This window comes from Micromesistius poutassou, assembly GCF_964030765.1.
Source record: "Micromesistius poutassou genome assembly, chromosome: 16".
Lineage (NCBI taxonomy): Eukaryota > Metazoa > Chordata > Actinopteri > Gadiformes > Gadidae > Micromesistius > Micromesistius poutassou.
The window spans coordinates 7,681,097-7,693,636 of NC_140286.1; the positions used below are offsets into that span (position 1 = coordinate 7,681,097).

The window sequence follows — 12,540 nt, forward strand, 5'->3', positions numbered from 1 at the left end:
TCCTATCTTCCTTACATTGTGTATCGCAGTCATTAATGCAGCAAAGACAAAGTGGGAACAGTGTGTCGCCCTACAGTCTACGCCGCCTGCATGGTCCTCGCTGTTCTTAGGCGCGTGTCTCCTACCGGCGCCAGAGGCCCTCGCATTGAAGACACGTTATGCAACACCGTCTCCTCCTGCCATTCAGGACGCCCTGTCCTTCACGCACTTTCACTTCCTCCTCGCCCTCGTCTCTTCACTCTGTTGACCCCTCTTCCCTTGTGGTGTCGCGGTTGCTAAAGAAACGGTGGAAACTCGTTTAGAGATGTGTATGACTTCAGGTTCACACTAATGCCAACTTTTTCAATACCGGGTCGTATCTGAATCTGTGTGGTTCTCTTTTGTGCGTTTGAATAAAGAATGCAGATGGCAGGTGGAATAGATTTAGTTAGCTGGTTCATCCTTCAAATCAGGGGTTGTCTAACATCCTTCTGCTTCTGTCGAATTGCTTGCCACGTAAAAAAGACAGACACTTGGATTTTTTGTCATTATTCAGCATCTGGATTCACCAGGATGGAGATGGAGTCAATCATTAAGTACATTCCTATCCCTGCAGTATTTGTTATGTTTTGTTTGGGTTGGCATTATTTTTTTGTCCATGTGTTTGTTTGGCTTTGCTGTCTGGTGTAATTTACATTGAGCTCATCATTCTGTGCCTGGGTTGATCATCCATTGTCCAGGAAGATTTTCATTTGTTTCGTGTTCCCCCTTGGTTACATAACGATGTCAAATCCACTTGGAGCCGAGTTATTATAGGCTGGGGCCCCAGGAGCAGTTTGAAAAATGAAACTAACTTATTTCATCTTAAAGATGCTGTAGTGAGGATTGAACAGTTATTAGTGTATCTGAGTGTAATCTGTGAGAAATTGCATAGCCATCCCTCCTCTATTAGTGATGGAAGTCCTATGTGAGATTATCTGTTTCGAGGTTGACTGCACCTCCCTCTGTACGAGCCAGTTAGACAGCTCCCGGCTCATTTCTGACCAATCAAGGCCTCTCTTCCCCATCTCTTCCACCTCCTCTTTCCTAGCCAACACTTCCTCAAGTGTTATAACTATAGGAAGGGTCACAAACAAGGTCAAAGTACATTTTGTAGGAGGCAAGACCCTCCCATTGCTAACACATCCACCCTCCCCCTCTCTCTCCTCCATCAGACAAGCTCCTCCCACCAGGGTCGCCCGGACTCCCCCGTCTACTCCAACCTCCAGGAGCTGAAGATCACCCAGGGCCAGCTGCCCGAGCTGCCCTCTGGCTTCCCGCTGCACACGCTGGGTGACTGGGACACGTACCGCGACCACAGCGGCCGGCACTTCTACTACAACCGCTCCACCCAGGAGAGGACCTGGAAGCCCCCCAGGGCCCGTGACGCCCCTGAGAGCAGCCGGGCCGACGGCCAGGGCACGGGAGACGGCCAAACCGAGGTATGGGTGATTTTGTGGATCCACTAGTTGACCGTGATCCCAGCTGATCCTCCACTTCCTGGGGTTTGATGTTAGTGTTTGGGGATTCTGTTTGAGTCTGGTTTGCAAGGAAGGCAGTGAAGTATGATTGATGGTGGCTGTCTAAAGACCCCTCTTAAATATTGCAAACAAGTTTTAAAAATGACAAAGGACACTTGGCTGACTGGGAATCACACAAACTGACAGAGGGTGATTTATTATCATCATATCAGTTTAACTGGATCAACCTGATCCACCACCTCCTGTGGTTTGATATAAGTATGAAACCATGGCTGTTGGTCATTTTTTTATTTCTTTGAAATAAATAAAAATCGAGGGGACACTATATTATACACCTGGGAAGGGGTTCAAACCTCTTATCCTACATAGATAAACCCAGTCATACAACCGGCCTAAGTACCCCTTTTGCCTAAGTACCCCTTTTACTGCAAGCATCACTATTCGAACACAACGCCTCATGCTTAGAATGATGACAAGCGATACCACACTGCCATCTACAGACCAAATGGATGAACTGCTCTCTGTGTAGTGGATGATGATCTATTAGGCCCTCTGTAGTGTGCTTTCCTGTCTCTGTATCGGTTCTGGGATTAGACATTAATTTCTCTGTCATTCTGTGGGAAATGCAATAAAATTTTCATCTCCTTTATCTACATCTGTTGTATACAATGTCCTCTCTCTCTCTCACTGTTTCTCCGTCTCTCTCGCTGGCGCTCTCTCTCTCTCTCTCTCTCTCTCTCTCTCTCTCTCTCTCTCTCTCTCTCTCTCTCTCTCTCTCTCTCTCTCTCTCTCACGACTTAACTGTAGCCCACACCCCTCTCTCTCTCGCCGTCCTTCCTGCCCCTGCTCTCTCTCTCCGTGGGCCGCCTGCCGCCCCTGTCCTCAGAGGAGGCCTGCCTCAGCGCCTACTCTAGCCAATCAGACAGCCTGTACGGCTCGCCGGTGTGCGGCTGGTCGGAGGAGATGGACGCGCACGGCCACACACTGTATGTCAGCGACTATAACAACGAGAAGGTACCGCCTCCCCCCCCCCCCCCCCCCTCTCTGTCTCTTTCTCTCTCCGTCGTACTCTCTGTCTTTGTGGCGCCCTGCTCTGGGGTTGAGACGGCATGGCCAGATCCTCAGCTCACAAGCTCTCTTTAGATCCGCAGGAAATGTCTTGATAACCTCCCATAATGAGACCTCAGAAATCTGGAGGCAGCAGTTTTTAGTCCCATGTTTGGCATTTGTGAGCTGGAGGTCTTGCCATGCACGATAAGGCTGGGTTGATCTGTGACAGTTAAAGGCTCCAACTGTGTGTGTGTGTGTGTGTGTGTGTGTGTGTGTGTGTGTGTGTGTGTGTGTGTGTGTGTGTGTGTGTGTGTGTGTGTGTGTGTGTGTGTGTGTGTCACTAGTGGATAAAGCATGTTGATGAGCAAGGCAGGCCCTACTACTACAGTGCCGACGGATCCAGGTCGCAGTGGGAGCTCCCTAAGGTTGGTTCCCTGATCAGCCGTACCTTCTCATGTGTCCTCCTCGTTTCTTCTGCTGTGGCTCGCTTTCAAGTCGGTTTAAAGTCCAACGGGGAGTTTGGCACCAACTGTTAATTATTGCGTAGGGAAAGACAGATAATCAGCCTATTTGCTACATTCTTTGAGGCGTTTAGACTTTTAGACCCGTTTTTGTAATGGTCATGCAAAGTTCACTCGCAGACTGAAAATATAATATAATGTTCGTCCAATGGCCCACATTCAAAAATGAATCGATTGAATCAGCCCCATGCCATTCTACTTGCAATTCACATTAGTCTGCACAGGTATGTTACGGATTATGAAAACAAACTAGTTTAGCCTAGCCTAAAAGTCGAAAAAGAATGATGATAACTTTAAATTGAATTTGCTACAGACTTTACCCACATCCACTGGGGATGCCAACCTGCAATACCAATTTTGTTTCCTACTAGTAATAATTCTGCACGCTACTGCCCACTCTAGATGGAAGTGTGTTCTATAGCTTTGAATACGCCCACACCACACTGCTCTGTGAGCACACACTCAGACCCGATGCTGCGAGCACAGATACAGTCGTGTCCGCTCCATTGGATGATAAAGACTGGAAGATAAGGGCAGGGAATCCAGTGCATTTTGGGACCCACCTTACTCCCGGTCCCCTCCCCAGCTGGCGGGGGACTCCCTGAAGAGCCGTAGTCTGGACCGGAAGCACGTGGAGCCCATCGTGTTGACCAAGTGGAGGCACAGCACCACCTTCCTGGAGCCCAACGACAAGGTCTGACCCCACACACACACACACACACACACACACACACACACACACACACACACACACACACACACACACACACACACACACACACACACACACACACACACACACACACACGCACACACGCACTTTATTTAGACCTTGTCCACATGATGTAGTATACCCAAAGAAAAGCATGCCTATTGTGATAATATATTTCCATAATTGCCATGTTATCCTTTACATACATACACACTAGAATACATTGCTGCCACTACAGATAGGTGGGAAATGCACAGATGTCATATTTTAGACTTCCATTAAGTCTGATATGTGACATGCCAAGGTGACAATGTCAAGTCTAAACATTACACTAGAAAAACATAGAACTGCTGTGATATACAAAATTCAAGAACATGATGTATTCACAAGTTAACCCTAATATTTAGGATAAATCAATATCCAATCATACCGTAGTAATCCCAATCCACACCGTGGATTTTCGTTCGACATTGATTTCGTTCGACATGACAACTATGTACAAAGTATGCATAAGAGTCGATATACGTATGTAAATGTGTTGCATGAGGAAGCGGATGGCTTTGTGACAGAATAGATTTGACACACCGATGGATTTACAGTGATCACGGTAGTTGTAGCGAGAAGTGTTTTCCTTGGTTTGTAGGGCAGATCTGATCAACCAACAGGGCCTTGTGTACATGAAGTACACCAGGGCCTTCTGTAGATGTGAATGGGTTCTACTGAGGGGCGCGTTGACTCTCTCGCACGTTGTCATGTCCCATCTGGTCCTGTGTCTGAAGAAACAAAGGGGTGAACAGTGGTGTAATAATATGGTTGTGTTGCAGCGCCTCTTCAAAAAAAGAAGTCTCCGCGCTGGCTCAGCCCGCCTCCACCCTTACAAACACCAAGTCAGTGGCCTGTCCTCCATCCAGGGACCAATCAGCACCCTGCCCAACGCAAATTCATCCAACCCAATCGCCTTGAAATGGACCAATGTTCCCAATGACCCGCCCCCATAGGGGCCCGCAGCCAAATAACCTTCAAGCCTCATCGAGTGAATTGATGGCACTGATTTCTATGATTTCACCAGAAGTGGTTAAACAAACAATCACGATTATCAATCAGATGCATTTAAAAGCCACTGTACACATGGCAATGACCCCGCTCAATTGAGAATAATAATCAAGCTTGTTCCTCTGAAATACGGACTCCAACGCAAGGCTGAATCTGTTGCTGCCCCACTCGCCTCACTTTGATTTTCCCCAGTCATTTTGTTGTTCTATAATACCGCTGTCCGTGGGATAGACTGACAATCTGGTAAATTCACCTGTCAATTCACCTGTCAATCATGTTCATTAGCATGTCCATTAGCATGTTCGTTGACGACCCCCTGCCGTGCCCCCGTGGTTCCTGTGACAGTGTTGTGTGTCTCCATCACCAGGACGCTCCTCCGGGCCTCAAGCCCCCCTCTCCCGACTCCGACTCCGACCCCTCGTCACCCAAGGCCCCCGCCTCCGTTAGTACCTCCACCTCCTGGTTGCTCTGCTAGTCTGCTCCTCTCTGCCTCTGCTCTGCCCTGTATCCCAGGACCTGGAATTGAACACGCATACACACAAACAAGCAAACTGGTTTACAGTACAAGCAATACTTTTATAAGTCGACTGCCATTTAAGTATCAAAGTCAATCTAAGATAAAGGATTTTTTTCAGAGCAAAACAAAGGATTGACTTAGATTTGCATTTGCTCAAGTGGTAGGCCCTGATATACTGTATTCCCCAGTATACTCTTTTCACTGTAGGCTGATTGTGGCCATGTTTGTTGTAAGCAATGTGGGGTTTTACGTAGATGCTTGCATCAGAATTGCATGTGGGCCTCACCATGTTTTTAACCTTTTGAGATGGCAGCAAACCAAGACAACTTCCCTGGTTATGTGTTAGTCTGTAATGCTGCCAGAAGCAGATTTTCACCCAGGACAATGAATATCAATTGTTCCTCTAGTTGTGTTTGCTATTCAGCACTATGATATCATCTCGTATGTGTGAGTTGAAGATCAAATCAAAAACAACATAAAGGTCAGAGTACTCTGATTTGTGCTTTGCTTTCCTCATCAATTTTTAAGTTTCTGTCCATGTGTCTGCATACTGGTGTTGGGTGTGTTTTAAAGCCCTAAAAGCAGAACAGCCAGTGTTCTTTGGATTCTGCATCTGTTTCGGTGGCTTGGAGTTTGGTGAAGGTGTTCATTTTAGGTGTCTTTCCTTTTCTAAAGTTTTCACTTCAGAATGGTGTGTGATCCTTCTTGACGGCTGTCCTTTCTCTCACCTGGATGTTCAGTTTGGGATTGTGCGATTTAAGAGGTTGTCTGTGTGGGTGTAGCTTGGCTCTGCACTTTCTTCCATCACTTTGGTAAGAAGCAAATTTTTTTTTCAATCTGCAGCCCTCCGAGAAGTGTGGTGTGCTGAACGTGACCAAGATCACAGAGCATGGCAAGAAAGTCAGGTGAGTCCGATTGTCTTTAATGGGACTGTGTGTCAAATTAAAGCGTTTTTTTCTTTAACCGTACCTCAGATTCCGCATCTGGCATTATTGAAATAGGCTACAATCTTATAATTGTATTGTGTTCATTAACTGATAGTTTAGGTATATTTAATTGCCAAGTGTTTCGCTATGGGGGATATTGGATCAGACTCTGAACCACCAATGCATCTTCAGAGGGGACATAATATGGAGTAAATATTATCTTAGTCTGGTATACATTTTTGCGGAACAGGAAGAACTGGACCTCTTCCTGGACCGTTCTTCGGGGATCCTCGCTGCTATTCGCCAAAAGCCAAGGAGGCGGGACAAGCTGGGTGAGTGACTCTTGTTGGTTGGACCTAGGTTTTACTCACACATATGCAGTCAGACTTGCCTCTGTATCTTTCTGTATACGATGTGTTTTATTAAATAACATATTAAGAATATTTTAATAAAATTAAGTATCCGAAATGTCTACATATGTTCGGTGTGTGTGGTGTCTCCAGTTTGGAGTGGGCCAGTCCAAGCCCGAGTTCACAGTGGACCTGAGAGGGGGCTCTGTGGATTGGGCCTCCAAGGACAAGTCCAGCAAGAAGAACGTCATGGAGGTGGGCTTCAGAGGCCTGGGTCTCTGGGCTGGTCAAACAGCTCAGGCCCTAGTTGGAGATCACTTTCATTTCACCTGTCCGAATTTTGGTTTTTGAACCATTAAACAAGGTCGCCAAATCCTATCCTAAATTTACACAAGGTTATGGATTACTTCAACTAAGGGATAACAGGGGTGTGTGTGTATGTCTGTCCGTCTCCCAGTTAAAGACCCGGCAGGCCACAGAGCTACTGATCCAGTCAGATAATGAGGCCATCATCAACGACTGGTTCCACACCCTGCAGGACACTATCAGCACCCATGTAAGGAACCAGTGCAAAACAGACCACCCAGGCTCCCGCCCATTCAGTGTGTCTCTGTGTGTCTCTGTGTGTCTCTGTGTGTCTCTGTGTGTTTCAGTGTGTCCCAGTGTGTCTCAGTATGTCCCAGAGTGTCCCAGTGTGTATCAGTGTATCCCAGTGTGTCCTAGTGTGTTTAACCTTGTGTGTGTGTGTGTGTGTGATGTCTCTGCGTTCGCCTGCAGGCCTGGGAGTCTGACGAGGCCATTGAGGAGGACATGCCGGAGTCTCCTGGGACAGAGAAACAGGACAAGGAGAAGGAGCACAGGGACTCAAAGAAGGGTGAGTCTGCAACGAGTAATACACTTAGGAACATGAAAAGAAAATATCAATTTGGTTAAATGCCGCAAGTCTTCTGAAAAACAAATGAAGCTTATAGTTATTGCAGTTATGCTTGCCATCACCACTTTGGCCTAGAGACTGGACACTCACTCGTCAAATGAGCTAGCTAGCAGTGCTTTAATGACGACGACAACAACAATAAACAAAACAAATGCTGAGCTGGGATGTATACTGATTTCAAATATAAAATTGGAAATGACAAATTATGAAAAATCTTCTTTTGTATAAATGTGTAAGAGGTTCATGTGGTTCAGGATGCATTGTATGGAAAATATAAATGCAACCACCCACTCAATTTCCCAGTTTCCAGGGTATTTATGTCCTTCTCTGCCCTCCCCTCAGGCGTCAAGCACTCGGCCAGCGTGGACGACCGGGACAACAAGAAGACCCGACACAAGCTCAAGAAGTTCCTGACGCGCCGGCCCACCCTGCAGTCCGTCCGGGACAAGGGCTACATCAAAGGTGAGCGCCTCTATGGAAGGCAGTACGTGGAATCACCAACAAAAAGGTTCCTACAAATATCCCCGTGGAAGCTTATTACAACTTTAGTTCACATATATAATATCAGTTATAGACGTGGCAAACGCCACATTGTAATAATTTGTATATCGATATATTATATATATCACCAAATCATTTTTGGCTGTTAATTATGAACCAGATGTTTCTCCCTACAACTTCCACCCTAGTGTTCCTCCATGAATATAACGTTATGTTGGGCCCTGCAGTGGAGTCCTCGAACGGGGACTGTAATGTGTGTGCGTGTGCATGTGCGTGCGTGTGTGTGTGTGCGTGCGACTGTAACATGTTTGTGTTTGACTGTAACGTGTGTGTGTGTGTGTGTCTCCAGACCAGGTGTTTGGCTGCAGCCTAAGCAGCCTGTGCCAGAGGGAGAGCACCTCGGTGCCCAGCTTCGTGCGGACGTGCATCGACCACGTGGAGCAGAACGGTAGGCGCTGAGCGGGGACCTCCGCTGGGGGGCGGGGACTTATTGAATCTGACTGTAATCTGGTTATTTTGCGACGGGGTGTTTGCCTGTGGTGTTTTTAGATGAGGTGGTTCTTGATGTGTAAGTGAACCCTGTTTCGGCTCCAATTTGAACACTGAGATTAGGGCGGTGGGGGGGGGGGACGACGTGGTGGACATGGTTACTACCCCTGCTAACTTTATGGATATTTTTAAGCTAATACCGTTGGTGTCCGTGAGTGTGATTAATGAGCGAAAATAAAACAACTCTCTGCTCCCTGTACCTCCTGCAGGGCTGCACGTCGACGGCCTGTACAGAGTCAGCGGGAACTTGGCCATCATACAGAAACTACGCTATTCCGTTAACCACGGTACTTAATATCAAACATTAGCACATTGGTGGTGAGACACCAAGACGTGCCAAGACATGGACTGGGTGGACTGAGTATGTAGTAATTTGTGTGTGTGTGTGTGTGTGTGTGTGTGTGTGTGTGTGTGTGTGTGTGTGTGTGTGTGTGTGTGTGTGTGTGTGTGTGTGTGTGTGTGTGTGTGTGTGTGTGTGTGTGTGTGTGTGTGTGTGTGTGTGTCCAGATGAGAAGGTGAGCCTGTCGGACGGGAAGTGGGAGGACATCCACGTGACGGCGGGGGCTCTGAAGATGTACTTCAGAGAGCTGCCTGAGCCGCTCTTCACCTTCTCCTCCTTCCACGACTTTGTCGGCGCCATCAGTACGTCATAAACTGGGACATCATCGCCTGGAGCCTTATTGGCCGAGGCCTTAAGCCAATCAGTCGCTTTGTTTGCTTGAAATTACAACAAACTGTGATTATTATTCATTCATCAATAATTCATTATTATTGATCATTCATTTATTCATTTTTTAATTATTATTAATATTATTTCTTTATTAACATTAACAAAATGTTATATTTCTTTAATAATGATAATAATTATTATTATATATTTCTTTATATTGCAGAGAATTCAGAGTACAAGCACCGGGTGCATTCCATTAAAGAGCTGGTGAAACAGCTGCCAAAACCCAACCACGACACCATGCAGCTCCTCTTCAAGCACCTCCGCAAGTAAGACACACGATGGTGTTCAAATCTATCATTTTACACCTGTTCACCTTCTCTGTGCTTTCCTAGAAACTGTAAAAATAAATTAATAAGTAATAAGATAAGTCAAGTTTATTTGACCATTTACAATCTTTAAAAACAACATTTGAATAACATTGCAACTCTCACCTGTAAACCTCGTTCAGGGGCAAGAAAATAACTGCCATCAAGGAACCTTGAGTATTAACTCACGGGGGGGGTAGAACAGTAGTAGAGGCACTAGTATACAGGCACTAAGCCAGGGAACCTCAGACCAAAACGTGTGCACAGTAGTACAGCAGTAGATGCTAGTGACATTAACCGTGACCCCCCCCCCCCCCCGCCCCAACCAGGGTGATCGACCATGGGGAGGAGAACCGCATGACCACCCAGAGTGTGGCCATCGTCTTTGGGCCCACACTGCTGCGGCCGGAGACGGAGACCCTGAACATGGCGGTGCACATGGTCTACCAGAACCAGATCGTGGAGCTCATCCTGCTGGAGTACGAGACCATCTTCGGCAAGTAGGAGCCCCAGCGGAGGGCAGGAAGTGGGGGAGGGCCCCCTTCTCGATCCTCTCCTGCGGTCCTGGAGCTCAAGCGCGGCCCTGACCGGAACCAGCCAGAACACAACCCGGTACGGTCTTATCTGGTGTGGCCTGGCTCAAAACTCTTCTCATCTCCAGCTCACCTGTGTTCTCCTGGTCTCTCTGCAAACCCCTTTGGACCATAAACCCCGCAGAGCTCTTGTGGAGCTGAGGTTTTGGGGACGATCCCAACAACGCCCAAAGGAATAGCACTTGACAGTGCTTGCATTTCATGCCACATTGATGCCACTCCTTTTCCTCCTACACTGGATTTTTTCGGACTTCAACAGACAAAAAAATAAACAATGTCTCTCTGCTACTGGATAATGTGGCCCGAGAGCTGCTGGGAAGATGTGTTCGTTGGCGGTGGGGGGGGATATTACATGAACTGATACGTTCACAGATCTTACGTGTTGAGGCATCTCAACTAGGGGCTCATTTAGGTGTACCCGATGCCGCGTTGGGTATGTTTGCGTCGCACTTGTTCACCTAACTTGTAAAGACAGTGTTTCATCCTTTGCCTCGGCTGATGCATCCTCATCTGTGGTCCCACACACACGCCTCCACCTTTATCTCGGGGGAACAGCCTCTCGCTCTCTCTCTCTCTCCATGGGTCATCTTTCCACAGGTGGGGTCTTAACAGAGCTGCACTACACTACTTGTCATCGGTTGCAACGTGAGCCAGAGAGTTAACTTTGGATACGGGGTGTTGCTTTGTATTGGTCGGGGGGGTTTGTTCCTTTAACTGCAACCCCGACAAGGAGAACTTGTTGAGCTAATTTCCGTTGCTCAGAAAAACAAAAACTTTATGCTAAACCGCATGCTAGTCTTTATTAAATTCTTTCTTCTTCTACTTCTTCTTCTTGTCTCCCTCTCTTTGTCTTCTATCTCTACTGCTGCTCTTTGTTTCTCTTTCTCTACTGTCTCTCCCTGTTCGCTGGTTGATTGCCTTCCGTATTCTGTAGAAACTTCCCTTTTTATTCAGCTTTAAGAACAAAATCAGTCTTGAGTCGCATACTAAAAATAGTGCCCGAATGGAAAAAAAACAAAACAACGGTACATCTCGTCGTGTTATTTCCTTTGTTAATGGGTAGAAAATATTAAGGTGAAGAGCCTTTGAAACTCTTTGTATTGAGACGTGAGCAGAGCATTACCGTGCGTGTGGGCAGAGGGACGGATGGATAATTGAATGATGAATCGTGTTGAATGGACCAAGTGACAATAAATTGTATAAATGGTAAATATGAGGATGTATGCCTTGAGTCTATGAAATATGGGGGGGAGGGGAAATCCATAATGTATGATGATTCTTTAACTGATGGATTGAAGAATAAAGGTCTGAACTTTAGTGATTTTGAGGCGTTTCTGTTCTCTGTGGAGCGTTGTTACCCTATGAAAAGAGATGGAAACAAATATTATTTTAGGACACTTCTCGACAGCAAAGTATTTGGTTTAACAGAGCATGATCATGGGAAGATACAGGCAGCAGGCATCTTCCATGAAACAATGGGTGTACATGATCCATTTGTGAGGAGGGAGGGAGATGGGTCCAAAAGTTTGTAGAGAATAATAAAGAAAGAAAGAATAAATAGAATATAATAGAACCCTAACCCTTAACTTGAACAATAGTTGAGGGCTGCATGCAGCACTCACCTAAATATGAATATGAAATAAATAATGCTTGAAGACTTTTTAGAAATACTACTATACTACTACTACTGAGACCGATTGAGCACCTTGTTTGTGTGGAAGATGTCCAAGAAGTTAAAAGTTACTTCAAGCACAGGTGCGGGACGTGCGACTCTGGACATTCCAGGCGACATGTTCGTTACCTTTGCGTTTATAAACTTGAGAAATCGCAGATACTTTGGTCTGAGATAACCACGCCCGCTCATTTGAATATACCAGATTTATGGCGCGTTCTATTGGTAAGCGGAATCAGGATTCATACTGTTTCCGGTCCGGAAAAGTACAAAAGAACCCCTGTCCTACCGAGAAGCTAACGGCTGCGGCCTGTGGGAAGGCGTGGCTGGACGACCAGCCCTGCCTAGAAAGGTCCAGCCCCGCCCACAATACTATTTTAGCATACCTGTTCCGGTTGCGGTTGAGAAGAAGGAAGACTGAAAGTCCATCGTCGGTGAGTGTTGAATGTCAAAGTCTCTTTCACATGTACTGAGGAGTGAAATAAGTTTTATTGCAGATAATTGTTATCAAGCTAAACTGTAGGTTTATTACGGTATATTTTACAGGCCCTGAAGCCTAAACTTAAAGGGATAGTTCAGGATTTTGGACATCGGGTCTCATTTCCAAGTGAGCCAGTGTGTTATT

The 12,540-nt window shown here is 46.4% G+C and overlaps 1 protein-coding gene across 4 annotated transcripts in view; it reads left to right on the forward strand.

Moving 5' to 3' along the window:
• The window catches only part of LOC311360946 (rho GTPase-activating protein 12-like), a 37,508-nt gene extending 25,973 nt beyond the window's left edge, over positions 1-11,535 (forward strand). Inside the window, exons 3-19 of one of the 4 annotated variants that reach the window (XM_084481067.1) lie at positions 1,194-1,460; positions 2,307-2,513; positions 2,894-2,974; positions 3,657-3,764; positions 4,607-4,669; positions 5,203-5,277; positions 6,196-6,257; positions 6,529-6,610; positions 6,782-6,883; positions 7,086-7,184; positions 7,406-7,502; positions 7,905-8,024; positions 8,413-8,511; positions 8,822-8,899; positions 9,120-9,254; positions 9,506-9,611; positions 9,980-11,535. In XM_084481067.1, coding sequence (XP_084337193.1) covers positions 1,194-1,460; positions 2,307-2,513; positions 2,894-2,974; positions 3,657-3,764; positions 4,607-4,669; positions 5,203-5,277; positions 6,196-6,257; positions 6,529-6,610; positions 6,782-6,883; positions 7,086-7,184; positions 7,406-7,502; positions 7,905-8,024; positions 8,413-8,511; positions 8,822-8,899; positions 9,120-9,254; positions 9,506-9,611; positions 9,980-10,154 — 1,956 coding nt within the window. In that variant the 3' untranslated portion in view covers positions 10,155-11,535. The remainder of the gene's footprint in view (positions 1-1,193; positions 1,461-2,306; positions 2,514-2,893; positions 2,975-3,656; positions 3,765-4,606; positions 4,670-5,202; positions 5,278-6,195; positions 6,258-6,528; positions 6,611-6,781; positions 6,884-7,085; positions 7,185-7,405; positions 7,503-7,904; positions 8,025-8,412; positions 8,512-8,821; positions 8,900-9,119; positions 9,255-9,505; positions 9,612-9,979) is intronic. The other 3 variants (XM_084481068.1, XM_084481070.1, XM_084481069.1) reach the window with 3 other exon arrangements.
• Positions 11,536-12,540: the final 1,005 nt, after the last annotated feature.